The 27,550-nt window shown below is 44.4% G+C and overlaps 1 protein-coding gene across 3 annotated transcripts in view; it reads right to left on the minus strand.

Moving 5' to 3' along the window:
* The window catches only part of ADAMTSL3 (ADAMTS like 3), a 292,061-nt gene that overhangs the window by 108,039 nt on the left and 156,472 nt on the right, over window positions 1–27,550 (minus strand). For all 3 annotated transcript variants that reach the window (XM_030578650.1, XM_030578651.1, XM_030578649.1), the window contains exon 7: window positions 19,054–19,180. In XM_030578650.1, coding sequence (XP_030434510.1) covers window positions 19,054–19,180 — 127 coding nt within the window. The remainder of the gene's footprint in view (window positions 1–19,053; window positions 19,181–27,550) is intronic.

The following is a 27,550-nucleotide window of genomic DNA, read 5'->3' on the forward strand; positions in this document are numbered from 1 at the left end:
AAAGGAGAGAGAAGCAGCAAGGAAGAGCTGCCAGGAGTTACTTGGCAGGGGACTGACTTTGGAAGCAGAGCTGTAACTGAGTTGCTGGTGAGGAGCTTAGAGGGCAGCTGTTGGTAAAAACTGACCAAAGCTGGGGACTCCTGATGAGCAGGCGGCTTGGGCAGTGGCCCCAGCATAAAGGAGAAGATCCAGCTTGGTCAGAAGAAGCCAAGACTGGAAGCAAAAGGGTTGTTGCAGGAGGGTGGATCCCATGACCAGGGGTATGACTCCCAGGCAGGGAGGTTTGGGGGAGTAAAACCATGAAGGATGAGGAGGCCTGAAGCCTTGAGTGAAGGGCAGCAGGAAGACTGGTCAATCTCAATCAGGGAGGCCTTGATTAGGGGCCAAAGGAACTGAGAACAAGAGCTGCTACTGATTCTTGCTGGTGATGTCTGTGGAGAGAGGAACAGGAAAAAGGTTTCTTTACTGTGTTTATTGGAAGTTGGTTTTACTACAAGGTTTGGAGGAAGTATTGCACTGGTGTATGTGAATAAATTATGCCCAGAGGTGGGCTTTATATCAGACACAAAGAAACAATGTTCCTTTGCACTGGCTGTCGAAAGGGGAAACTGAGACAGGCATGTTTGTCATGCTGCGGCCTGCCAGAGGAGGGTGCTCCAGGCAAGACCACCCTATGACTTCTGCCATTCTTCCCCCACTTCACGAGTCTAGTTCAATCTTAGTAGTCCTGAGAGTTCCTGTTTCACATTCCTTCAGCAGAACCTCTGACATATTCCACACTCGCTGCAACGTTCCCTGGTATGGCCCCAAGTTCTGGTAGGGGTGCGAAGTTTGCTATCATGCTATTTGGTAAGGCTGGCACCACAACAGGATTTTCCTTGCCTCATGGGAGGCAAAGTGGGTATGTACAACGTGTCTGGACCAGCCCAGCCACTACTGTTGCTCAGAACAATATTTCCAGCTGCCAAAGAAAAACTCAGGAGTTTGAAAATGGGACACTCCCAGAGGCAATGATGAGCTGAGACAGCATTCAGAAACTCAGGTAAATGGTCATTCTTATCAGTAATGGAGGCAAATTTCAGGATGAGCAACAAGGACAATCGGTATTTCTGTGGTGAATGAAGGGAAAGAACATGATGCTGATCATCCACTGCTTCTCTACTGGGCCTGAGCTACACATGGATATCACTGGGCCAAGCGTAATGCTTGTATGCACAAATGGGGCTGCTTTTCCTGGTGTTGGGAGCCTTCCTACACTAGTGGCCTCCCTGTATCCAGCCAACAAATGAATTGCACTGAGAAAGCCTTCAGGAAATGGGCAGTTTATAATTGGCTTCCTAATTCCTATTATGATCATGGACAATAATGCTGGCAAGGCAACGCAGTGTGGGCTCTTGGATTGTAAGCTTTCTGGGGACAGGCCCATCATCTTGTGTGTTCTGGGTTTATACAACACAACATGACTAGGGCTCCTAGGCACTACAGTAACATTAATAATGGAGGGAATGAGTGGAAATGGAAAGAGCTATCCTAGCTAGCCCCACATCCCATGCCACGGGAACCCTTAGCTACCTCTGCCTTTAGGGGAGCTTTATATCAGTGCAAAGGGGGCTTAGCATGAGCCAGCATCTGGCTCCCAATCTAACAATTTAAAAGGTCTCTGGTTCTGCCCGGAAAGTACATGCTCCACATGCTTACTGGAACACGAGCCCTTGTATTTCCAAAGTGGTGTGCAGTGGTTTTTAAGTGGCACAGTTCCCATTAAATCAATGGGACTCATACTGTTAAAAGCATACAAATGCATATAAAAATTTAAGAGGAAGTGGCTACTCTAGGTTCTGTACTTAGAGATTCCAAAACCATTTTTATACTATTTCTGTATCTTTGAAGGTTAATTGCTAGCTTTTATCTATAGCTGAAAATTAAATGAGCCAAAAATCATAACACTACCATGCACGAAAGCTGGAAGGAAATGTCTGGCATTAGGTCACCACCATTCCCATTAAAAACCAAGGCACACATGACTAGGATCTTGTATCTCCCGCCTGAGGCTGCTTATTTTATGGACTCCTGTTTTTTAAAAATCATCATTATCCTGCATTTTCCTGTGTTGGAATAATATTCCACCTTCTGTCGTAGCTCAAGGACTGGTCACTATGCTCTGTCAAATATCTCAAACACACACAACATTCAGATGCACGTAATAAATATGGCACTCACTTTTCAGCATATTGGATCACTTCAATTTTAGATGACAATTTAAGATGATCCTGTGGGAGTTTGGACATTGGATTTCAGAGAGAGCCCCAGCGCCAGTAAGATTACACCCAGATTCCTGGGACTGAAAATGGGGGCAACCACATTCCTGAGCCCTTCTGAGACTGTTATGCAATACAAGTGAGACTAAAATACATCCTTATCTTCATCAGCTTCCCAATATATGTGATGGAACAATGTAGTCTCCCTCCTGTCTAATTATAAAGCAGACTTACAAATGGCTCCTAGAATATTCATGCTTTTCTGGAATGCTTTCCAAAGAGAGTTGCATGAAACACTCTTATTACAAACCTTAAGACTGGAGCACAGAAAAGGTAGCATGACACAGTGCAGTAAAGCTGCTTGATTTAAGTTGGTCCAGCCCAATATAGTTAAAAATTAAGTACCTTGTGAGTGGAAAAGTGAACTCACTAAAGGCTTGTCTACAGGGGAAGCTAGTGTTGTAAATTTAAAGCACAACAGCTATTTGGCACTATCTGCCTATGTGGACATTCGTATTCCACACTAAAAATGCCTCTGTGCCATTGAGCCTAGTCCATTTTAAGCTAAACTGAAAAAAGGCTCTCTCAGTGCAGAATAAGAGAATGTTCACATGGGGAGTTCATGAGTAGCTATTGGACTTTAAAATCACAACCTAGCTTTTTCACACTAACTTCCTGTGCAGACAAGCCTTAATATTGAAACATACGCGGCAAGTTTTATAAAATAAAAAGGATAATGAATCATTAGGGAGATAAAAAAGCAGCTTAGACTGCTGCCACTCAACACAATGAAATATCAGTTGCTGACACTTATTTTAAGCTAATGTCTGGGTACGTCTACAGTATGAAATTAATTCTTACTTATTTTATTTGAATTTTTGGAAGCAATTTTATACATTCGGTGTTGTGTTTCCCCACTAAAGCGCGTGAATTCGGCAGAGTGCGTCCACAGTACCCAGGCTAGCATCATTTTTTGGCCATCGTGAACAGAGCCGCAGCGCTTCTGCCTCTTTTTCTGTGTTGTCCTGTCCTGGGCTCCGTAGAAACTACAGAAGGCAACAAATCCCCGCCGTTTTTCAGCCATTGTGAACAGAGAGATTCCGCCACAAACTCTGCTCTCCTGCTCTTGCAGCTCTAATGAGCTTCCCGACTCCCTGAAAGCTACAGAAGACAACCACTTACCACCTTTTATAGGCCATCTTGAACCGAACAGCTCGTTTCACGCCCTTTTTCCAGGATTACCTGTGCAGGTGCCATAGCAATGGCAAGCATGGAGCCCGCTCAGATCTCCGCTGCAGTTTTGATCATTCTAAATACCTCGTGCAGTATCCTCAGCCGTACGTGCAGTACCTGCAAACCAGAGAGGACGCGACGACAATGCAATTACTATACTGATGAGGCATGGACACAGATATTCCTAGAAGCATGGCATGTGGCGGTTGGGAGATTATGGTGCATTGGGCCTGGTTCATGCTGTGGAACGCCGATTCTGGGTCCAGGAAACCAGCACAACTGGTGGGACCACAACAGTGTTGTGGGTCTGGGATGATTTGCAATGGCTGCGAAACTTTCGTATGTGTAGGTCCACTTCATGGAACTTTGTAACTTGCTGTCTCCTGCCCTGAAGAGCAAAGACACCAGAATGAGAGCACCCTCACCATTGAGAAGTGAGTGGCCATAGCACTGTGGAAGCTTGCATGCCCGACAGCTACTGGTCAGTCAGAATCAGTTTGGAGTGGCAAATCTACTGTGGTGGCTGCTGTGCTGCAAGTAGCCTAACGCAATCATTGACCAGCTGCTATCAAGGGTAGTGACTCTGGGAAATGTGCAGGACCATTTTGATGGCTTTAATGCACTGGGGGTTCCCTAACTGCAGCGGGGCGATAGACGAACACATTTCCTATCTTGGCCCTGGCACACCAGGCAGCAAGTACATAAACCTAAGGGTAACTTTTCCATGGTGCTGCAAGCACTGGTGGATCACAAGGGACATTTCACCGACATCAATCGTGGGATAGGCTGGGAAAGGTGCATGACGCTCGGATCTTCACAAACTCTGATCTGTTTGAATAGCTGCAGGAAGGGACTTACTTCCCAGACCAGAAAATTACTGTTGGGGAAGTTGAAATGCTTATAGTTATCCTCGGGGACCCAGCCTACCCCTTAATGCCATGGCTCATGAAGCCGTACACAGCATCCTAGACGTAGTAGGAGCAGTTCAACTATAGGCTGAGCAAGTGCAGAATGGTGGTAGAATGTGCATTTAGACATTTGAAAGTGCGCTGGCGCAGTTTACTGACTCAGTTAGATCTCAGCAAAACCATATTTGAATTGTAATTGCTGCTTGTTGTGTGCTCCACAATCTCTGTGAGAGTAGGGAGGAGACATTTATGGCAGGGTGGGAGGTTGAGGCAACTCGGCTGGTGGCCAATTTCACACAGTCAGACAACAGGGTGATTAGAAGAGCGCAGCAGGGGACGCTGCGCATCAGAGAAGCTTTGAAAGCCAGTTTCATGATTGGCCAGGGTACAATGTGGCAGTTGTGTTTTTTTCTCTTGAAGTTACCTGCCCCCCCATATATATATGAAAGGAAATAAAGTCTAAATTGTTTAAAAACTGTTCTTTATTATTTGTTGCACAACACATTGAGACAAATCAGAAGGCACATGGGGGAGGGGATGGGGGGGTGGAGGAGGAGGGAAGGGCAAGTCAAGAAATCAATCAAAAAGTTCACATATGCCAGCTTTCTGCTGCTTGGGCGATCCCCTGGGGTTGTGTGTATGGGTCCCCATAGCCTCCCCCCTCATGTTTCTTGGGCATCTGGGTGAGGAGGCTTTGGAGCTTGGGAAGGAGGGAGGGCTGTTATACAGGGTCTTGCTGCCTTTTCTGCATTAGATCCACCATACAGCGAAACACGTCAGTTTGCTCCCTCATGAGCTTGACCATAGCTTCCTGCCTGCTCTCATCACGCGCGTACCTCCTCTGTTCATGTTCCTGTAATGCTTTACGGAACTCCACAATTGTTCCTCCACGCATTCAGCTGGGCCCTATCAGTGCGGGCAGGGCCAGCTCTGGCTTTTTTGCTGCCCCAAGCAAAAAAAAAAAGGGGGGGGGCGGGGCCACTCGAGCAGCAAAGAAGAGGGAAAAAAATGACGCAGCTGGAGTTGCAAAGCAGGGGGAGGGAGAAACACAGCGCGGCTCCCATTGGCCTGGATCAGTGGATCAGGCCAGTGGGAGCCGCGATCAGCCTAAGCTGCGGACGTGGCAGGGTAAACAACCAGCCCAGCCCAACAAGGGCTTTCCCTACACAAGCAGCGTCCCAAGTTTGTGAAACACTGTCCTATGCTATAAAAACACCTGCAATTATTCCCTGTAACTACAGTAAAGGTAAAGATAACCACTTCACAGTATCACTGCCAGTTATGTCAATCAACAAGCAATTTATAGCCAGGCTCTAGCCAGTGACCAGTGCGCACATCACTAGCCCACGTTATTGTGTGCTTATTACTGTTACTGTCATCATTTCACTTTCATGTTGCATCTTGTCTTAAGTTAGATAGAACGCTCACTGGGGCAGGGGCCCAATCATCCTATGTGTTTGTACAGAGCCTCACACATTAAGGGTGCCTGAGCCTGACTGAGGCCTTTGGGTGCTACTATAATAATAATAATTAACAGAAGAAGATAGTCTAATGGAAATATTACATTGCCGTGCATTCACGGCCAACACCACTTGGGACCTTGGTGTGACATGTTGGGGCACCATTATCTTAACCAAAATCAAAACCAAAGATGAGTAAAAAAATGGTCCCTTTGTGGCAGGGTTTAATCCAGTTGCCCTAACCGAAATTAATAGTTGTGTAAGAGCTTCCTATCAGCTCCCATTGCAAAAAAATACACTAGCCCCCAATACTTTCCTAACAACTTTCTCTTGATACAAGCTGTTGCTGGGCGCTATCCAACTTGTTATCAGTTCTGGCGCTCACCCCTGTATTCTAAGTGATGCCCTAGCTTGGATCACACTTTCCTTTGCAGGGGCAGTGAGGCCATTACATTAGCAGAGCAAGTTACATGATGCCTTCTGCACTGTTCTGATTGTGTCTGATTACCACTCGAGTACATGACATGTCTTTACAGAGGAAAGCTGGACAAATATAGAAGTGTTTGCTTCCCCTCATTGACTTACTTTCTAGACTATACCCTGTTCAGCTTACTTACGTGAGTAGTGCCACTGACTTATGTGGGACTACTCACAAGAACCAGCCATGATTTGGCCCTTTATTTTCAGTTCAGGAAATGAATCTGATATCCAGCATAAGCAGACAATTTTTGGTGTAGCTCTTAATTCAAAGACAGGTTATTATTCAGTACTCTTTTTTATTGCTATTTTTAAATGTTTGATAATCACCCATCAGTGCAGTATTATAAATGATACAGGAATAAAGACCACTGATCTGAATGAAAATGAATTATATTATTATGATATAGCCTTCACATTGAGATTATTCATTATTATTATTAAAAGCTGATCTACGAACAGAATATACAGCATAATTCATACTCAAATAACAGAAAACAGTGGGTCTATATAGCATTCTTTGCTTCCTGGTATTCGTGGCAAGGAACTAGCTTGGCATGTGAGCTCAGGCTCTGAGCCTGCAATGAACTCTGCATAAGTAGATCCTTGAACCCATGGTAATTTAATTGACAGAGGGGTCTGCTTGCACTGACCTCATTGCTTAAGACTACAAATGAAATTACTTATTATATACTAAGTTTCTGTACGATACAACACAGAGACACATTTAAAAACAAGGACAGACACTGTTGAGTTTGAGATCAAGTTTTGTTTTAGATCTATCAGAAGTATCATCCGCCTGTTTTATAGGGAATTTTAGCTTAGGAGTAAGAATTTTTTCGAGTTAAAATTTGGAACAGAACAACTCAGGCTGTCACTTAAATCAACAAAACTCTTATACTGATTTTTATGAATAAAGACATACAATTAGCAGCCTGTCAGGCAAATGGATCTCAGGGAAATGAAATGTACAATACACAACGGGACAGCCAATGTCCATAAACCAGAGTTTTCCTACACAAGCCAAGACAGATCAGGAAAGCAAGCAAGTCTCATAAGTCCAAGAGTAATTCCAAACCAACCAACCAAACTAACTCTCATGAAGAGAAAGTAGTAGACTGTTCTTCCTTCACAGAACTATGGGCAGGGCTGGTGCAAGGAATTTTCACACCCTAGGAGCAACTTCCACCTTGCGCCCTCACCCCAGCCCTGCAGCAGCTCCCTGCCCCTCCTGCCCTGAGCCACCCCTCCCACCACAGCAGCTCCCCCCCCCGGGAGCTGTGCAGCAACTCCCCACCCCAGCTCACCTCTGCTCTGCATCCTCCTCTAGCATGCCACCCCCGCTCTAATTCTCCCACCTCCCAGGTTTGCAGCGTCAAACAGCTGATTGGCGCCGCAAGCCTGGGAGGCGGGAGAATTAAAGCAGGGGCAGCATGCTCAGGGAGGATGCGGAGCAGAGGTGAGGAGCCCTGTGGCAGCTCCCCCTACTCCCCTGAGTCACCCCCGCGGCAGCTCCCCACCCCCAGCCCGGGGAGCTGTTGCGAATCTCCCACCCCAGCTCACCTCTGCTCCGCATCATCCCCGAGCTGCCCCTGCTCTAATTCTCCTCTCAGGCTTGCGGCACCAAACAGCTGACTGGCGCTGCAAGCCTAGGAGGCAGGAGAAGTGGAGCAGCGACTGCGCGATGGAACCCCCGTGCTGCTGACAGCGGCTCAGACTCCCTCTCCGTCCCAGCGCAGCGGCCGCTTGAAATGCTTTAAAAAAAATTGGTGGGCGCCCGCTTTATGGTGCCCCCAAATCTTGGCGGCCGAGGCAATCGCCTAGTTGGCCTAAATGGTAGCACCGGCCCTGACTACAGGTGTTTAGAAAAGACCACATGGATTTCACTCTGTAGAATTACTGGTTCATTCTCCTTTTGGGGAGGGAATAAAGAGAGAAGAAAACAGCTCATGCATTATATATAATGACAAGCCCTTACATTCTAAAATGAGTTACTTACACACACTCACACACACTTCCTCAGTCAACCATTTACAGAAACACAAAGTTCCTCTGCATAATAGACTACATAATAGAGCTGGTCAAATAGTATTGAACATTTTTTGTGAGCTACTAAGTGAAATACATAATGAATTCTGGAGCACAATGTTTCCAAGCAAATTATTTATTTTGTATGAATCAAGAACTCAAAAGTTAGGAAATGCACAGAATTAATGTTTTCCTAATTTGCCCCCCTTGAGATTATGCATCATGATATTGTGTTTACTTACATTATCACATACTATTCCCCCCTCCAAGTTCCCTTCTTCATTCCAAGTATCAGAGGGTAGCCGTGTTAGTCTGGATCTGTAAAAGCAGATACAAATACAGCCCCCAGCTAAAACCCCTCCAACGCATCATCAAGGATCTACAACCCATCCTGGACAATGATCTCACACTTTCACAGGCCTTGGGTGGCAGGCCAATCCTTGCCCACAGACAACCTGCCACCTGAAACATATTCTCACCATAACTGCACACCACACCATAATAACTCTAGCTCAGGAACCCAATCATGCAACAAAACCTCGATGCCAACTCTGCCCACATATCTACACCAGCGACACCATCACAGGACCTAACCAGATCAGCCACACCATCACTGGTTCATTCACCTGCACATCCACCAATGTAATATACGCCATCATATGCCAGCAATGCCCCTCTGCTATGTACATCGGCCAAACTGGACAGTCTCTACGGAAAAGGATAAATGGACACAAATCAGACATTAGGAATGGCAATATACAAAAAACCTGTAGGAGAGCACTTCAACCTCCCTGGCCACACTATAGCAGACCTTAAGGTACCATCCTGCAGCAAAAAAAACTTCAGGACCAGACTTCAAAGAGAAACTGCTGACTTCAGTTCATCTGCAAATTGACACCATCAGCTCAGGATTGAACAAAGACTGTGAATGGCTTGCCAATTACAGAACCAGTTTCTCCTCTCTTGGTTTTCACACCTCAACTGCTAGAACAGGGCCTCATCCTCCCTGATTGAACTGACCTCGTTATCTCTAGCTTGCTTGCTAGCACACATATATATACCTGCCCCTGGATATTTCCATTACATGCATCTGAGGAAGTGGGTATTCACCCACGAAAGCTCATGCTCCAAAACGTCTGTTAGTCTATAAGGTGCCACAGGATTCTTTGCTGCTTTTACAGATCCAGACTAACACGGCTACCCTCTGATACTTGACACCATGCAAGGCACTGCATTTAGCCGTATGGAATGGAAATCCATCAACCTCATGAAGAAACTTGCACAAATACAGACAGATATCATCTTCCTTTCCAAATGCAAACGGATGGACATCATACCAAATGGACTAAAGGTAAAAAATCCACTGCTATCTACATACTACACGACCACAGTGAGAGATTATGTCATACTCTATCAAAAAAACTGAGGAACCACCTGATCAGCATCCTATACAGCAAACAGGAAAACATCAAAAAAAGAGCTCTCCAACCTGGAGACTCTCATTAATAACCAAACTTCTATACAAACGGACTTCACTAGAATAAGACAGGAGATCTACATTACTCACTTCACCTCTCTTCAAAGGAAAAAGGACTGTAAGCTGTCTAAACTCCTACCTGCCACATGGGGCCACAACAGTGGTACCCCTAACCCACCCAGCAATATCGTCAATCTATCCAACTACACACTCAGCCCAGAAGAAAAGTCTGTCCTATCTCGGGGACTCTCTTTCTGCCCTGCCACCCCCACCAACATGATACAGTTCTGTGGCGATCTGGAAGCCTACTTTCGCCGTCTCCGACTCAAAGAATACTTCCAGGACAACACTGAACAGTGCACTGATACACGGGTGCCCTCCCACCAACAGCACAAGAAAAAGAACTCCACATGGACTCCTCCTGAGGGTCGAAATGACAGCCTGGACCTATACATTGAATGCTTCCGCCGGCGTGCACAGGCAGAAATCGTGGAAACAACAACATCGCTTGCCTCACAACCTAAGCCGTGCAGAACGCAATGCCATCCACAGCCTCAGAAACCACCCTGACATTATCATCAAAGAGGCTGATAAAGGAGGTGCCGTTGTCATCATGAACAGGTCTGACTATCAAAAGGAGGCAGCCAGACAACTCTCCAATACCAAATTCTACAGGCCACTTCCCTCAGATCCACTGAGGAATACACTAAGAAACTACAGCATCTACTCAGGACACTCCCTACACTAACACCAGAAGAAATCAACATACCCCTAGAGCCCCGACCAGGTTATTCTATCTACTACCCAAGATCCACAAACCCGGAAATCCTGGACGCCCCATCATCTCGGGCATTGGCACTCTCACTGAAGGACTGTCTGGATATATGGACTCTCTACTCAGGACCCTATGCCACCAGCACTCCCAGCTATCTCCGCGACACCACTGATTTCCTGAGGAACTACAATGCATTGGTGACCTCCCAGAAAACACCATCCTAGCCACCATGGATGTAGAGGCTCTCTACACAACATCCCACACACAGATGGAATACAAGCTGTCAGGAACACCATCCCTGATGATGCCACAGCACAACTGGCTGCTGAGCTCTGTGCCTTTATACTTACACACAACTATTTCAAATTTGATGACAATATATATCTCCAGATCAGTGGCACTGCTATGGGCACCCGCATGGCCCCACAATATGCCAATATCTTCATGGCCGACCTGGAACAACGCTTCCTCAGCTCTCGTCCACTCACACCCCTTCTCTATCTACGCTACATTGATGACATCTTCATCATCTGGACCCATGGGAAGGAGACTCTGGAAAAATTCCACCATGATTTCAACAGCTTCCACCCCACCATCAACCTCAGCCTGGACCAATCTACACGGGAGGTCCACTTTCTTGACACCACGGTGCAAATAAGTGATGTCGCATTAACACCACCCTATATCGAAAACCCACCGACCGCTATGCCTACCTTCATGCCTCCAGCTTCCATCCCGGGCACATCACACGATCCATTGTCTACAGCCAAGCACTGAGGTACAACCGCATCTGCTCTAAACCCCTCAGACAGAGACCAACACCTACAAAATCTCCACCAAGCATTCTCAAAACTACAATACCCGCATGAGGAAATAAGGAAACAGATCAACAGAGCCAGACGTGTACCCAGAAGCCTCCTACTGCAAGACAAACCCAAGAGAGAAACCAACAGGACTCCACTGGCCATCACATACAGCCCCCAGCTAAAACCCCTCCAACGCATCATCAAGGATCTACAACCCATCCTGGACAATGATCCCACACTTTCCAGGCCTTGGGTGGCAGGCCAATCCTTGCCCACAGACAACCTGCCAACCTGAACATATTCTCACCAGTAACTGCACACCACACCATAATAACTCTAGCTCAGGAACCAATCCATGCAACAAACCTCGATGCCAACTCTGCCCACATATCTACACCAGCGACACCATCACAGGACCTAACCAGATCAGCCACACCATCACTGGTTCATTCACCTGCACATCCACCAATGTAATATACGCCATCATATGCCAGCAATGCCCCTCTGCTATGTACATCGGCCAAACTGGACAGTCTCTACGGAAAGGATAAATGGACACAAATCAGACATTAGGAATGGCAATATACAAAAACCTGTAGGAGAGCACTTCAACCTCCCTGGCCACACTATAGCAGACCTTAAGGTGGCCATCCTGCAGCAAAAAAAACTTCAGGACCAGACTTCACAAGAGAAACTGCTGAGCTTCAGTTCATCTGCAAATTTGACACCATCAGCTCAGGATTGAACAAAGACTGTGAATGGCTTGCCAATTACAGAACCAGTTTCTCCTCTCTGGTTTTCACACCTCAACTGCTAGAACAGGGCCTCATCCTCCCTGATTGAACTGACCTCGTTATCTCTAGCTTGCTTGCTAGCACACATATATATACCTGCCCTGGATATTTCCATTACATGCATCTGAGGAAGTGGGTATTCACCCACGAAAGCTCATGCTCCAAAACGTCTGTTAGTCTATAAGGTGCCACAGGATTCTTTGCTGCTTCTTCATTCAGTGCACACAATGGACAGTGCTCACTTACTTTCGTTTATTCCTCATTGTTCCATGTCTTATTTGCTGTACACTAATCAAACCTGCTCTGAAGGAACTCCCTAGCAGGAAATTGATACTTCTGGCATTTTGTAACTTTTGAGTGCTTGAATTTGCAACCTAATTATGCTCCTATAACACAGTTTTTGGATGTTTAATTTCCTAGATTTTTAAAAAAGCAAACTGAAAAAAAAATCCACACCCATGAAAAATGCCAATGAACCCCCCCCAATGAAAAACAAATCAGGGACTGTGAAATCTGGTCTCCCCCCATGAAATCTGGTCTTTTGAGTGCTTTTACCCTATCTATACAGATTTAATGGGGGCAGACCAGTGTTTCTCAAATTGGGGGTCCTGACCCAAAAGGGAGTTGCAGGGGGTAACAAGGTTCTTTTGGGGGGTGGTATTGCCACCTTTACTTCTGCACTGCTTTCAGAGCTAGGAAGTCGGAGACTGGCAGCTATTGGCCAGGAGTCCAGCTCCTAAGGCAGCTCCCCACCAGCAGCACCACAGAAATAAGTGTGACAATACCATGCCACTGTCACTTCTGTGCTGCTGCTTTCAGAGCTGGGTGGCCAGAGAGAGGCAGCTGCTGGCCAAGGGCCCAACTCTGCAGACAGCAATGAAGAAGTAAGAGTGGCAATACCATACCATGCCATCCTTACTTCTGTGCAGGTGCTGATGGCATCTCTGCCTTCAGAGTTGGGCTCCCGGCCAGCAGCCACCGCTCTCCAGCTGCCCAGCTCATAAGGCAGCACCACTGGCAGCAGCACAGAAGTAAGGGTAGCAGTACAACAACCTTCCCTACAATAACCTTGTGGCACCCTCCCCCAACTCCTTTTCGGGTAAGGACTCCTACAATTACAACACCATGAAATTTCAGATTTAAATAGCTGAAATCATGAAATTTACAAATTTTAAAACCCTATGACCACGAAATTGACGAAAATGGACCGTGAATTTGGCAGGGCACTAATTATGTGGCATCATATTGATATCCATGTGGGTCATCAGAGGGGTGGAATCTTTAGATCCATTGCACAGACTTCAGCCTTTAAGGAGTAACTAATAGCAGGACTGTGATAGGCCACCACGCTCCATGTGGAACAGGATGGGGGATGAGATACTTTGCCAGAGGGTTTCACAGATATCTGCTGACAGAAGAGGAATGGTGAGACTTAGGAATCTTCCATTCCAAGCTCTGGAGGGAAGTGCGCTCTAGTGTGTACGGCCTCTTCTGGCCATTTCCTCTAAGCTTAACTCCTTCTCCTCCTCTTTCCTGACCCAGCTGTCTCTTCCTCACGCCTGTCTCTTTGTCCCAAGTCCTCTTGCTGATCCAGTCCCAGTCTCCACTCTAGCGTCTCATCCCAGTACTAGTCTCTTTACCCAGCTCGTTCTATTCTTCCCTCCAGGCTCACTATCTGATTCCTAGTTTCTCCCCCTTTCCACACCCAGCCCAGGTCTCCTTGGCCAGCCATTCCCAGTTTTTCCTCCCAACTCTTTGTCCAATCTGTCTCCCCTCCCCACCACTGGCTTACAGTCCTGGTCTCTATCCCCAGACTCCTTATCCAATCTCAGTCTCTGTAGCTCCTTTTCCCAGGCTCTTTGCCCAGCCGCTCACAGGCCTCCCCAGCTCCTTGTCAGATCTCTCTCTCCCGCTACACTCCTGGCCCCGTTCTTCCTATTAGTTCATAGTCCCAGTCTCCTTGCCCACCCGGCCCCAATCTGCCCCTCTCTCCGCAGCTTTGCATTCAGTCTCATTGTTCTCCCCACAACAAACCAACTGGGTCCCAGTCCGCCAATATTTCCCTCATAGGCTCCCGGTCTTTCCTCTTCCTCCAGCACCCAGGACGAGTTTCTCTCTTCCTTCTCCCATCCCAGTTTTACTAGACTCTTTGTCCCACTCTACTCCTTTCCCTCTCTCCAGTCTGGCTTTTGTCCCATGGCGGGGGTCATTAAGAGTACAGCAGAGACAGGCTTTCTGCTCTCAAGTCCAGTGCTCAGCCCCACCCTGTCCTGGAGCACCTGGCAGCAGCCATTACAGAGAAAATCCTTCTGATCCACTGCAGCCTTGGGCTGGAGCATGCTAAGGCGCTCTGTGGGGCTGGTGCATACACAGAGGGGTCAGCACTAGCAGCTGTGTTAGGTGGACCATGCTACTGAAAATCAAAGAATTCTCCACTGGGCATGTGCAAGCTGCAATTTTTCAATGGTTTGTAAACAGGGCCATCCCTAGCTATTCTGAGGGCATACGCAGACCCCTGGGGGGGCAGGAGGGAATTGCCCCCCAGCACTCACCAGCAGTGCAGCTGGGGCCGGGTTGCTGCACTTCCCACTGCCAGTGAGTGCAGGCCTGGTCCTGCTTCAGTCCTCAGGGGAGTGGGGGCAGGACTGAAGCAGAGCAGGGGTGGGAAGAGATGGGGCTGGAGCGGAGCAGGGGCAAGGGCTATGGGGAAGAAGTGGGGCAGATGCTGGAGTATCATGCAGCTGTGTAGGGCACAAGGGAATTTGGTGTGCCACATTTCCTGGTGCCCTATGCAGCTGCGTACTTTGTGTATGGGTAGGGACGGCCCTGCTTGTAAATTTGCCAAATTTGGGCACTTTTTCAAAGGGGTGGGAAAAGGGATCCCTGATGCAAAGGCCCCCCTCTCTAACTTATGTAAAGTCTCTGCTTCAAAGCATGGAGGAAATAGAGCATTTCAAAGACATCTTGGATGGAAAATTTCAGCCCTAATGGTCAACGTTTGGCAAAGTTATAAACAACCAAAAACAAGGTCTTATAATGGGAAGTATCAGGCAACCTTAATATTAGGTGGTACCTACCACTCCTACCTATATTATGATCAAATTTAAATTAGTTTTATGATTAAATAAATTATGTTTTGGGATGAAATTGTAAAGTGACAAGTAGTGACCAACGGTAAATTACACATTGACAGTAAGAAATAATAAATAATGAGAAAATTAAATTAAAATAGTTTGCATCTAAAATCTTTTGTATAAAGTGTTCAGTGAAAAAATGACAAAAATAAAAATCCTGCAGCTAGCAAAGACTTTTCATGAACTGAGTAAGGCCAGATTTCATTAACTCCACATTTCAAATTCCATTTCCTGCTAGTGTCAGATCCAACATATCTAGAGACTTATTTTTCTCTTAAATTTTAATACCAATTTTTTTTCAAAATGTCATTTAAATATTGTCTCTGGATAAATGTCTCCTTTTTCCATAATAAAGCCTTTGGCTCTCATTCTCTCCCGAAATCTTTAATCTGCTTCACTGTATAATGGATTTTACATCTCATTCACAACCTTGTATGCCCTGTCTTTAATACAGATATATCAGCATGCCAGTGCCGTGCATCTCAATACTAACCCCACAACATTCCTAGATACAAACACTCTCTTGGCAAAGTTTTCTTAAGGGCTTCACTTATTATGTATGCCTTTACTGATACACTATCGCAAAAGAAACATGGCTTCATTTCCACATTTCATTCACACAAAGGATGATTATATGGAACTACTTCCATATGGTATGTGAACAATCAAAGCCAAAAAAATGTTTTAAGTCTGCTAGTATCACAGCAATAACACCAAGGCAGAATGACACGCGTGGTGTTGTGTTGCTTACGTGTCTGGTATATTCATTTTTATAACCAAACCTACCACAATGAAATATAAAATTTAGGAGAGAGAAAACTAAGCCAAAGAGAAAAGCTTTTGTTTGTGTGCTGCTCTCAAATCAAATCCTTCTTAAGAAACTGTCACAGCAGAACAGAGAAAACAATGAGCTATGAGTCTAATCGAAAGATGTCAAAGACAATGGAGGAGTCTTTCCACTGACTTCATAAGGACTTTAGATCAGGCCCTCAATCCTTAGCCATGCTGTAAGATCACAAGAACTGAACTAGTATTTATTTGGACTATTTGCCAACTGTCTTACCACTACAGTTCCAAAAACCTGGAGTTCTGCTCCTATTTACAAATTCTTTCTATTATTATTACTAAATATACCCTGAAACTACACTTCAATTGTCACACACTGGCCACATTCCTCGGTCTGACAAATTTACTGTGTGCTACAGAGGTGGCACAAAGTGCATTTAAACCACCTGGGTTTTACCCCTAGACAATTCTCACTGTGTAGGGGAATCTCTGCTGGTTTAAATGTGGTGTGGCCACCTCCTACGCCAGCAGTCGTCCATCCATGGCATAATGGGAGGAGATAACACAGAGGCAGGCATGTTGTGCACAAGGCTGGAGTGGGAGGGGGCATGGTGAAACAGAGATCCATTACACCTGATCTCCCATTACAGAGCTTATGCCAGCAGCATAGAGTAGGCCTCCTGCCACTCTGACTTCCACTGGGGCTAAGAGGCTGGGGATAAGGAAGCCGCAGCCTACACCTTATGGCTACCACTGTTCACTATGTCAGAGCTGTGCTTGGATGCAGCAGAGAATCAAAAATAGACTTTACTTAGACATGTTGGGCCACATTCTATTCTCAGTTACATCCATTGCAAACTCTATGGAAGTGTATGGAGTGGGAGAGGTACAACTGAAAATAAAGTTTGGCCAAGCATAAAGAGGCCATATGTCCTGATTTTTCATATGATGTCCAGATGTCCCAAGAACTTGTTTGGGGACACCTGAAATGTCCTGTTTTGATTACATAAAAAACATTGGGTTTTGTAATAATTACAATTCTTCTTCCTGCTAAATTAAATAGAATTTGCTCGGTTTACTGGGGGCAAACGGTCTATTGAAATGCATATGTGTAGAGTGAAGAGAACAGTCAAGTGAGCTGCTGATTTGCTCGATATGAATGTTAATCACACCTTTTCAATGTTTTATGATGAACACATTCAGAATACTAAATTACTCGATAAAATCCTCCACTCCAAGAAATATGCCTTTGTCACTACTGAGTTAGAAGGTAGCACTAGCAACACTAGTTCAAATCAAATAAATTATAAGCTTCTGTCTTCTAGAAAAGAATTTCTTGACCCTAAAAAGTATTGCAACAAACGTGTCCCTTTTTAAAAATGTGGTTACATTAGTTATACATAATTATCAAACAACAAGAAATATAAATTCCAGTGTTGGGGAAGCTCTGGCATGACATTTTACAGCCCAGTCTACGTCATCCGAATGTAATGTAACGTGCATCACCAAGACAAACTGTAATGTATTTCAAATTCCATTCACATTTATACAAAATGTAATATACAAGTTATGACACAGAAACAGCATGACAATATTTAGAGATACTGCAACAGGTATTACATATGACTTTATGTACAACAACTCTTCCCAAATCTTATTGATGGTGAATGGCTCAGAGGCTGAATTACAACGATTAACCCTGAAGTGATACAATTGGTGCAGCCCTCCAAGATGGGCAGTTACTCCACTCTTGATCATTGCTAAAATGTCTGTTCATACTTTCACTGATCTCTCTGGCTTCTGAGGGGCTAGACTATCACTCCGCCCTATGCGGCTCTGCAGGGGATTAAGGAGCCAATAGAGCTCCATTCCACTGCATGGTACAGGATTTATCCACATTGTGAGCCCAAGAACAGTTGGGGGAGAACAGGCTCCACACAGCTGCTACTCACCCACTGTGAGCAAGTGGGAAGGGAGGAGGTAAGGATGGAGGCAGAGAGGGAGTCGTGAGGGTTTGGGAGCCGGCAAAGAAACAGCTCTGTCCACCCAAACACCCACTAGCAGAGCCGACTGAACAACAGAAGCAAAATATGAGCTGTGGAGAAACAGTCAGGGGGGTACCTGAGTCGCAAATCTTTCCTGTGGCTCCACCTGGGGCACCACAACTACATGCCACCCTCTACTCAATTCTAACCAAAAGGGCCCAATTCTGCCTCCTTCTCACTCTGGAAAGTACCTTAACCCATGAATAGTGTTACTGAGGTTGACAGAACTACTGATGGAGTAAGGTACTATTCACCATGAGTAAAGGTGGCAGAATCTGCCACAAAATGCACAGATTGACTCAAACACACAATGAGCAGGCACAATCTTAATGTGTCTTTAAACCTTGTGTGTCCTAATTCCTTAAACTTTGTATGTCCTGCACCACACAAGTAGTTAACTTGCCTCTGAACCACAATTGTCTTAGAAGCTTAAAAAAAGGAGTAGAGTTAACTTAAAAACCAGGCATTTTCAACCACATGCAACAATTTCCATAAGACCGTCCATAAGATGTTTCCATGATTTGAAAATGTTGCCACAGTGTCACATATATTGCAACATGAGGATACCCTATAAAATGAGATGCATATCTTGATCGTTATTCCTGATAGAATAAATTGAATTGCTCTTTTTTTTTTTTTTTTAACGGAGGAAAAAAAGCATCTCTCAAATTCTTTCCTAGCTATACTCTAATGTGTGGTATCCCTCATGGAATTTCAATAGACTAATCTAGCACAGACTTTATAATAAGTAGCTTTGGATAACTGCAAACAAGTATATAGTGAAAAGGTCAGACTCTGCAATAGGTTGTGTTAATAGTTAAGCAGAAAACATAGTCAAGGATAAATCAACATAGGATCAATTTGCAACCTACTTTTTTCTGGTGAAACATGTGCCTTAGCTTGTCCCCTCACAAGCCTGCATGTTGAACCATCTCCTGCACAGATTCCACAGTTGTCTTCCTTGGCATTACTCCCAAGTTGTCGATCACAGCCTACTGCCTGCCAACATCAACACCACAGTCAGAAGGAGGGCAAAACTATAGTAGACATGCTCAGGTTTCTGGAATTTTATTTATTATGTTATCCTTTTGATTTTATGAGCTGGCCTCATTCTTTCACAGCATACCTTGCTTTTCAAATTTAACCTACATAGGGTCTTAAAAGCAATTTCTATGATTTTAATGATGAGCTACAACAATCAAATACATTAAGATATTCAAACATAGAAATACAGGAGTCACTTTCCCACTATTTTTCCAAATGTATAAAGCTGGGTGTTGTTCACTACATTATACAAAGGTCAACTATCAGGGGGGTAGCCGTGTTAGTCTGGATCTGTAAAAGCAGCAAAGAATCCTGTGGCACCTTATAGACTAACAGACGTATTGGAGCATGAGCTTTCGTGGGTGAATATCCACTTTGTCGTGAAGTGGGTATTCACCCACGAAAGCTCATGCTCCAATACGTCTGTTAGTCTATAAGGTGCCACAGGACTCTTTGCTGCTTTTAAAGGTCAAATGTTACTTTGTTATTTGGAATTTGTCTGTCATCACCTGCTAAATTCAGTCTGAGAGAACAAAAGCATTTAAACAACCAAAGCTAAATATTAAAGCATCACATTGGTTTTTGGATCCATAGTTAAGAAACTCTTGGCAGTTTTCATGATCTAATATCTTTGTTTTTCAAAATTTAACTGATATGGGCCCAGATCACCAGATAAGTTTTTTTTTCCAGTTAGTTAGTTCACATCAGTTACTTTGAATTTAGAAAACCCTAAAGGTTTTAATTCTGTTTTATCTGAGTTTATTTTGTGTGCTCCTGTCTCCAAACTAAACTTCTTAATGCTGATGCAAATTCTACCTATGGAAAAAGAATCTTCAGAAAAGCGAAGTGTTAAGCAGGCTCTTTGAAAAAATGTTAAATGAAAACCCTCCAAACTATAAAGCACAGATATGTTATATCTGTCCATTTGTATTTGAATCAGTTTCTTCATAAGAATATAGGGCTCAGGAGGGAAAACAGTTTAGCAGAATTTATTAAAAATGTCTATTTGTTAAAAGGGAGATCAATATTTTGTCCCACATATTTTCACCTGAGCTTTTGTACCAAGATATGTGCAGGTGGCATCAAATATTGAGTAACATGTTAAGTACTATCTTGCAGCTGAAGCCTGCCTTGTACGACAAGCTGCTCTAAGCAAATACCCCCCAAAGGTGCAGCTAATCCATTATGGAGAGAAAATCTTTACAAACCAGAAGTGACAATCAGTGAAAAATGCCATAGAAACTCACAACTTACAGCCGAGTTAAAACTGTGAAATTGGCCCATACGTTCCCCTTGCCATATAAAGATGCATGGAAGGGGCAAGGTTAGATGCCAAGAAATGACATATGCTTTCCTGGAGATTAGGGATGCAGTCAGCACACAAAAGGCAGAGTCCTACAATTTCTGTGTAAGCCAGAGATCCAGGGACACAGAAGGCCCAAATCATGCAGACAGGTGCTGGAACTAGGCGTCCTGCCGCACCTCCTGGCTTGACGTGGTTTCCATCAAATACATGATTTCAGGACCGGCGCCAGGGTTTCTTGCGCCCTAAGGTGCATGGCCATTTCGCCGGATCTGTGGCTCCGGTGGAGCTGCTGCAGGCATTCCTGCGAAGGGTCCGTTGGTCCGTGGCTCCGGTGAGCTGCCGCAGGCATGCCTGCGGGCGGTCCACCAGAGCCGTGGGAGCAGCCGACCGTCTGCAGCATGACTGCGGCAGCTCTACCGAGCCGTGGACCACGGATCCTCCGCAGGCATGCCTGCGCAGGTCAACCGGAGCCGCCTGCCGCCCCCCCAGCAAAATGCCACCCCCCCTCAATAATCCTGGCGCCCTAGGCGATTGCCTAGGCTACCTAAATGGTAGCGCCGGCCCTGCATGATTTACACTTTGGTTCAATGGGCTCCCAGCATCCCACAATACAAATTGTTCCAGTGCTCTGCAGGCAGATCCATAGCCAGACATGAAGAGGTGGAGCTGCTCCATGTCTATTGAATTTGCTCTCCCCTGTGCTACATGATAGAGAGGCAAATATAGCACATTCTGCTTGGTAGTTCAGAACTGGGTAATGTGTCACAACTTTCTAAGTGGCAGGAATCTAAAGGATGCAACCAAGGTACTCTCTTGGGCTAACCAGCTTCTACCTTCCCCCAAAGGGCCATCGGGGGAACTATAGCCTCATGGCTAGATCCCGAGTGTTGGGGGACACAGTGGTTGCCTCACCACAAATTTGGACCCTTAGACTTTTGCTTTGAAGGAGACCAAATATTTTATTAGATAGCTGGGTAACAGATGATATTGAGATTCTGATTACTCAGCTGTGGTTTATTGCTTAAACCAAGCAGGCCTGTTTGGCATTGCTATATAATTAATGAGTAGCAGAATCAGCATTACTTGCTTTTGAAGATCAATAAACAAGTGAAAGATAAGATACAAGAAATAAGAGAGAAGGAGCGTTAAGGAAAAGGGAAAGGAAGCACTGTGAAAAAGAGAAAGAAGGAGAGTGTAGGAGATGCAAGCTTCTCAGGACAATATCCATTAATTCAGCATTTTACTGTTAACAAAGAAACAATCAGTATTTCAGCTTGTTATTCCTGTCTCCAGGAGACTTATCAGCCTGCTCTGAATCTGAAATCATCCACAACTGAAAGGAAGCACCTCCAGTACTGGAACAAAATGATAGGAAAGCCAGAAGTTACTGGACTAGATTTTATCCTCAGAGTGGCTTGCAGTCCTCCTGAGACAAAGTACAGTCCCGCTGAAGTCAGTGGCAGAATTCCACCAATTCCAAGGGATCTGGATTTGCCCCATTGGCCTTCAATGGACAGTACACACAATTAGCTGAGTTCTGAATTAAGGTGAATGGCAAACTAGGGTTCAGTATGAAGGGCTCAATACTGTTCCTACTTAGGTCAGTGGGAGATTTACTATTAGTTTCAGAGAGAGCTGAACACGTGGCGGAAAAACAAAACAAAGCAAACCCTCATTGATCTGCAACTACAGTGTGTTTATGACCTCTAAACAGTATGGAGCATGACACACTGCAATTTTGGGGGGCAACTCTTCAACTGATCAAGGCATTTTACTTATTATTCTATGGAATATATGCTCCTCTAGGTACATATGAAGTTGACTAGCAGAAAGAGGGTTAGGAATATCAAAAAAAGCAGACTTCCAAATGCCTGCTCCTTAGGCTCTGATCTTTGATTTCCTCATTAACTGCTTTAAGAAACAAATCTTGTTAATTTTTAACCCAAGGTCATATGGTTTCTGAATTAGTATTCTCCAGTTTAGACACTATTTTATACACTGTGATATCAAGATAGAAAGAAAAACTTCTTTTAGGTTTACCAGGTCGGTGCTTACTTAAAAGGAAGTGGCTTTAGTATCATGGTAAGAATTGCTGCAGAATAATACATTTACAAGAGGAAACTCATTTTTTTCTGCAAGTATAAAGGGCTTGGGTGTGTGCTAACCTGAGAGATTTAAACTGAGTATTAATTTAAAAAGGAAATAAGTGCCAATCTTGAGCAATTATGCACACATCTGTGAGAGGGTGCAGAACAATTTAGACAATGTTGACCATAAACAGTTTAACACATGAAAAGTTGTAGAAGATGACAAATGCTGCCAACATCATACTTCAGGACTGGGTTAAGGATTTAAAAGTCAGGTATAAGAATACAAAAGCCAGGACCTCAGATCTTATATCATTAATCTACCACCTGAGGTAAAGACCAGATGTAAAAATTTTACAGAGACTAGGATGCTTTATAAATTCCCTAAGTGCCCATCTGCATCTCTAGGTGCCTAAATATGTTTGAAAATCTGGCCCTTAGTCCCTTTGGAGATTTTACCTCAGGTCCATTAGCTCATAGGTAGAATCAGACTCATAACTCTCAATACTTGGTCCAGCCACTAGTGTGTTAACATGTTACATTTGCATATACTTTATAAGGCAGAGAAGGGGTATGTTCTTGAGAAGGAGGATGATCCATGGTCAGGGCACAGGGCTGCAACTTGAGTTCATTCCCTCTCCACCACAGACTTCCTGTATGACCTTGGGCAAATCATTTAGTCTTTGGGGTATAGCTTCTCTGCTATATTGTGTCTCAGAATCTGGGCCAGTGGACTTGGCCTTATGGGCCATGGGCTGCAGGGCTAAAAATTGCAGTGTTTGGGCTTCTGCTAGAACCCAGCCTCTGAGACCCTCCGTCCTTGCGGGATATCAGAGTCCGGGCTCCACCATGATCCTGAATTTCTACACTGTAATTTATAGCCCCACAGCCCGAGCCCTGCGAGCCTGAGTCAACTGACCCAGGCCAGCTATGGGTCTTTTATCAGAAGTAGACTTACCCTTTGGGCTTCACTTCCTCATCTGTAAAATGGGATAACATTTCCCTACCTCACCGGTATGTTATGAGGATAAATACACTAAAGATTGTGAGACTCTGAGGTACTACAGTGATGGGGGCCATCAGGGCTTGATCAACCATTTGTGGGCTCAGGGCCAAACACATTTGTGGGCCACCATGGCGAGGCAAGGGCTGGGGGCAAGAGCACAGCGAGATAAAGGGGCAGGAGCAGTTCCCAGAGCGAGGCAGGGGTCAGGGGAAAAGCACAGTGGGACAAGGGTGGAGGTCAGTTCCTGGAGCAAGGCAGAGGCCAGGGGAAATCACAATGGGAGGGTGGAGGGAGAGGATCTCCCCCTGCTCCCCTGGGGCAGCACAGAGCCAGTACCTACCTCTCTCCACTGGAGCTGGATCCTTGAGAGCCAGTTCTCTCTCGAGTTGAGCTGCTGCTACCTGGAGGAGCTGCAGCTGCTCTTCCCATCACCCTGGCAGTTACTGATTGCAGTTACTCCTGTAACCGGACTTTTAATGTCCGGTCAGCAGTGCTACTCACAGATTACAGTTAAGCATATGTGTACATGTTTTGCTGGATCAAGGCCTTAATGAACATTGAATGCACAATAGGTCAATGTTTTCCAACGTGAATGCCTTAAGTTAGCCTCTTAGATCTGTATTTTGATACCTATACAGAGCTGGCCTGATTTTCAGAGTTGCTGAGCACGAACTAATCCCGCTGAAGCCAATAGAAGCTGCAGGTTGCTTGGCATCTTTGAAAGTCAGGCCACTTCTACTAGAGTGACAAAATATGCATTTTGGAGCTAACTTTAGACACTCAGGTTTGAAAATTTTGGCCAAGGGTTTTATTGAAAAAATAGTCAAAAATCACTAATTTGGGGATAAACATTTAAAACAGTTAGTGTTATATTTTGTTTCAGGAGAGAAATTCAGGTTGAATCCAGCAATAGGCAATAATGAATTACTTTCCTCAGCTTGACATTCCATGTCAGCCAGCCAGAAGGTCTGAAGATTTAATGATTAAGGCATTTGTTAGGGTTAATCTACCCCATATGTTGGCTATTTACAGAGCAAAGGGATCGACTATAAATGTTATAGGCAGACTGGGAAAACATCTGCAGGCTTTCGGGCATATTCAGAAATAATTATATTAGGTGATTTTAACATAGATTGCATAAATGAAACAAGTGACAATATAAGCTGTGTAATGTTAGAATAGGGACCATATTACGTTATAAAAGAACCAACATGACAGTTATAAAAAGTGATAAAAATACTATAATGACTAGGTTGTAAGTAAATTCCCCCAAACAGATAAATTGAACTGGTATGTTTTCAGAGAGAATCAGTGGCCAATATAATGTAATGTAACATAACTGGAAACTTCAAATAAAGAGGGTTTTGAGAAATGAGTGCACAGTGTATCTAATAAAGGTTTTACAATAACTGCATTGATTGGGCACCTGCGAATTTGGACAGACTGCAATTTTTTCAGAAAATGTTTCAACCAGAAAATATTTTAGGGCTGGAGCTGAATAAATTATTTTGTTACTGTGCTCTCTTAAATAAAAAGGTACTCGAAAAATATGCAGAGGACCCGATTGTCTGTTAGTATAAATAGGCAGAGTAGCACACGCTTATGCTAACACTGAATAGAGGCCAAATGTTCAACTGCTTTTCCAAAATGTAATATAAGCTGAATATTGTTATGTTCTATTGTTATTAGATAAGATACAACTCAAACATACTAAATTTTCTGTGGAAATACTGTAAATATTTTAACTGAGTTCAGGAAGCACAGGAGCAGCATTAGGCCAGGGTATAAAGTACAACAATACAAATGTAGGAGAAAGATGAAATTGGTATGCTAGAGCTGACTATGTAACTTCATAACTATTTCACAGCTGTGAATCCAGAAATCACTCAGATATTTCAAGAGCTGTTTCTATTGTTCTTATTCTTCTTAGTTTGGTTTCAACTAAGGAAGTAGATTTAAATGAAAAATACAAACATAGGATATTTAATTCTAATTTGTGAAGGTTAACATACAATCTGTCAAATTCAAGAATTTTCATTTTTTAAAACAGATACTTAGATTTAATTATAATGAGAAAATAGACAGGACTGGAAAGCAATAGCATTATTAATTAAGGCCCCAATCCTGCAAGAAGAATCATGCTGGTGGACTCCATCCCCATGCCAAACCCCCTTTTAGAGAACAGGACTCCATGCAAGCACTTGGGTTTACCCATGCAGAGCTCAAGGCAGGATCAGGTCACAAGCTTCAAATCTTTGGGCATTTGAAAAGCTGTCAGAGTTGCATTTTTTAGGGCTGCTTAATCTTCCTTTCCCCCTCCAGCTTTCCACTCACCCACCCAAAGACACATCCAGTTTACTTGAAAATATGAATTATGCTCTCTCTTTGATGTGGAATATTAATGCCCCTTGGGCACTCGAGAGTCATGGATACATATGTCCCACGAAACACTGGAGTTAAAATGCACCAATTCCATTCTGAGTTTGTTTTATGACTGTGTTGTCTTAGACTAAGCTCCTTGGCACAGGGACAACTTGACTTTTCAGAACATTTCAGGACTGAAGACGTTATATACAATAAATAATAATTACTGCCCTGACTTTCTTTGATGTTCTATAGTGCTCTAATTTAATAGATCTGCCTGTCAATTATTCATGTCCTGTTTCATTAAAAAATTGACACTCTAATTCATTGTGCTTTTCAATAGTCTATATTCCAGTGGGCCAGAGGCAGTGAATGTCAGTGGGTATTGTTCTTTCTTAGCATGATGATTTTTTTAACAGAACAGAAATAGAAAACCAATTCAGTCTTATCTTACAATGACATCATTATTGCCCTACTCGCTAGCGAAGCAGGGCAAGCCAAACAATGCATTCTGAAATCAAATTTCAATCTGCTCCCCGTACATTAGCACCTTTGAGTTTCCACTTGCAAAGCTAATTTTGAAAGCTGCATAAATGTTTGCATCCATGCAAAATGCTGGCAAGGAAATGAGAAACAGAAACATGAAAATGAAAGTGAAAATGCCGTGAAAACTTCCCAAAGCAAAACAAAAACAAAAAATTAATTTAGGGGAAGTCTTGGCTTCCTCTCCGCTGGCACATAAGGGTTGAAATACAAAAGAAACACCACATTTCTGCTGAGCAAGAAGATAGACCACAGACAGGCTGGGTAGGGGGTAGTCCAGTGGTGCGCAAACGGGGGCATGTCCTCCCCCCCGCCCCAAGGTGTGCGTGCAAGAGATTCTCCTGGGGGTGTGTGAAGAATCTAGGATTCGCAGCCATAATAGCAGGAGTAGGATAAAAACAAAGTGGGTATTGTGGGGCAAGATTAAAAAACAGAATCCTCCTGCTCCGCAAACAACATGAATGCCCAGGCCAGCAGCTGCTGCTCTCTGGCCACCCAGCTCTGAAGGCAGTGCTGCTGCCAGCAGCAGTGCAGAAGTAAAGGATTACTTCTGTTTACAAGTAATGGGGGGGGGGGGCTTGGCAAATTCCGTGAATGGTAAGGGAGGGCATGACTGGAAGTTTGCACACCTCCTGTAAGGAACAAGGGCAGAAGACATTTTTTTCAGGCATAAGCCAACCTCTAGCTATCAGGGGGTAGGAGTAAACTTTCTCTGATGGCAGGTATCCCACAACTGTCTATTGTAGGGTTTGTTTGCTTTTTTTTTTAACCTTCCTCTGAAATACTATATCTAGAACTGGCCATGCTTGGTGAAAGAATGCTGTATTAGCTGGACCACTTGTCTGATCCGGGATGGCAAGTTCCATGTTCCTATATTCTGCGTGGACAGTGTGTGGAAGGGAGGTAGTCAATGAATTTGCCCACACTATGGATCCATCAAGCCACAAAACCCCACAGGACGTGGTGATCACAAAGAGCAGTAGCTGCTGCTTTAATCCTTCAGCTATCTCCAGGTTTGC

This window comes from Gopherus evgoodei, chromosome 10 (genome assembly GCF_007399415.2).
Source record: "Gopherus evgoodei ecotype Sinaloan lineage chromosome 10, rGopEvg1_v1.p, whole genome shotgun sequence".
Lineage (NCBI taxonomy): Eukaryota > Metazoa > Chordata > Testudines > Testudinidae > Gopherus > Gopherus evgoodei.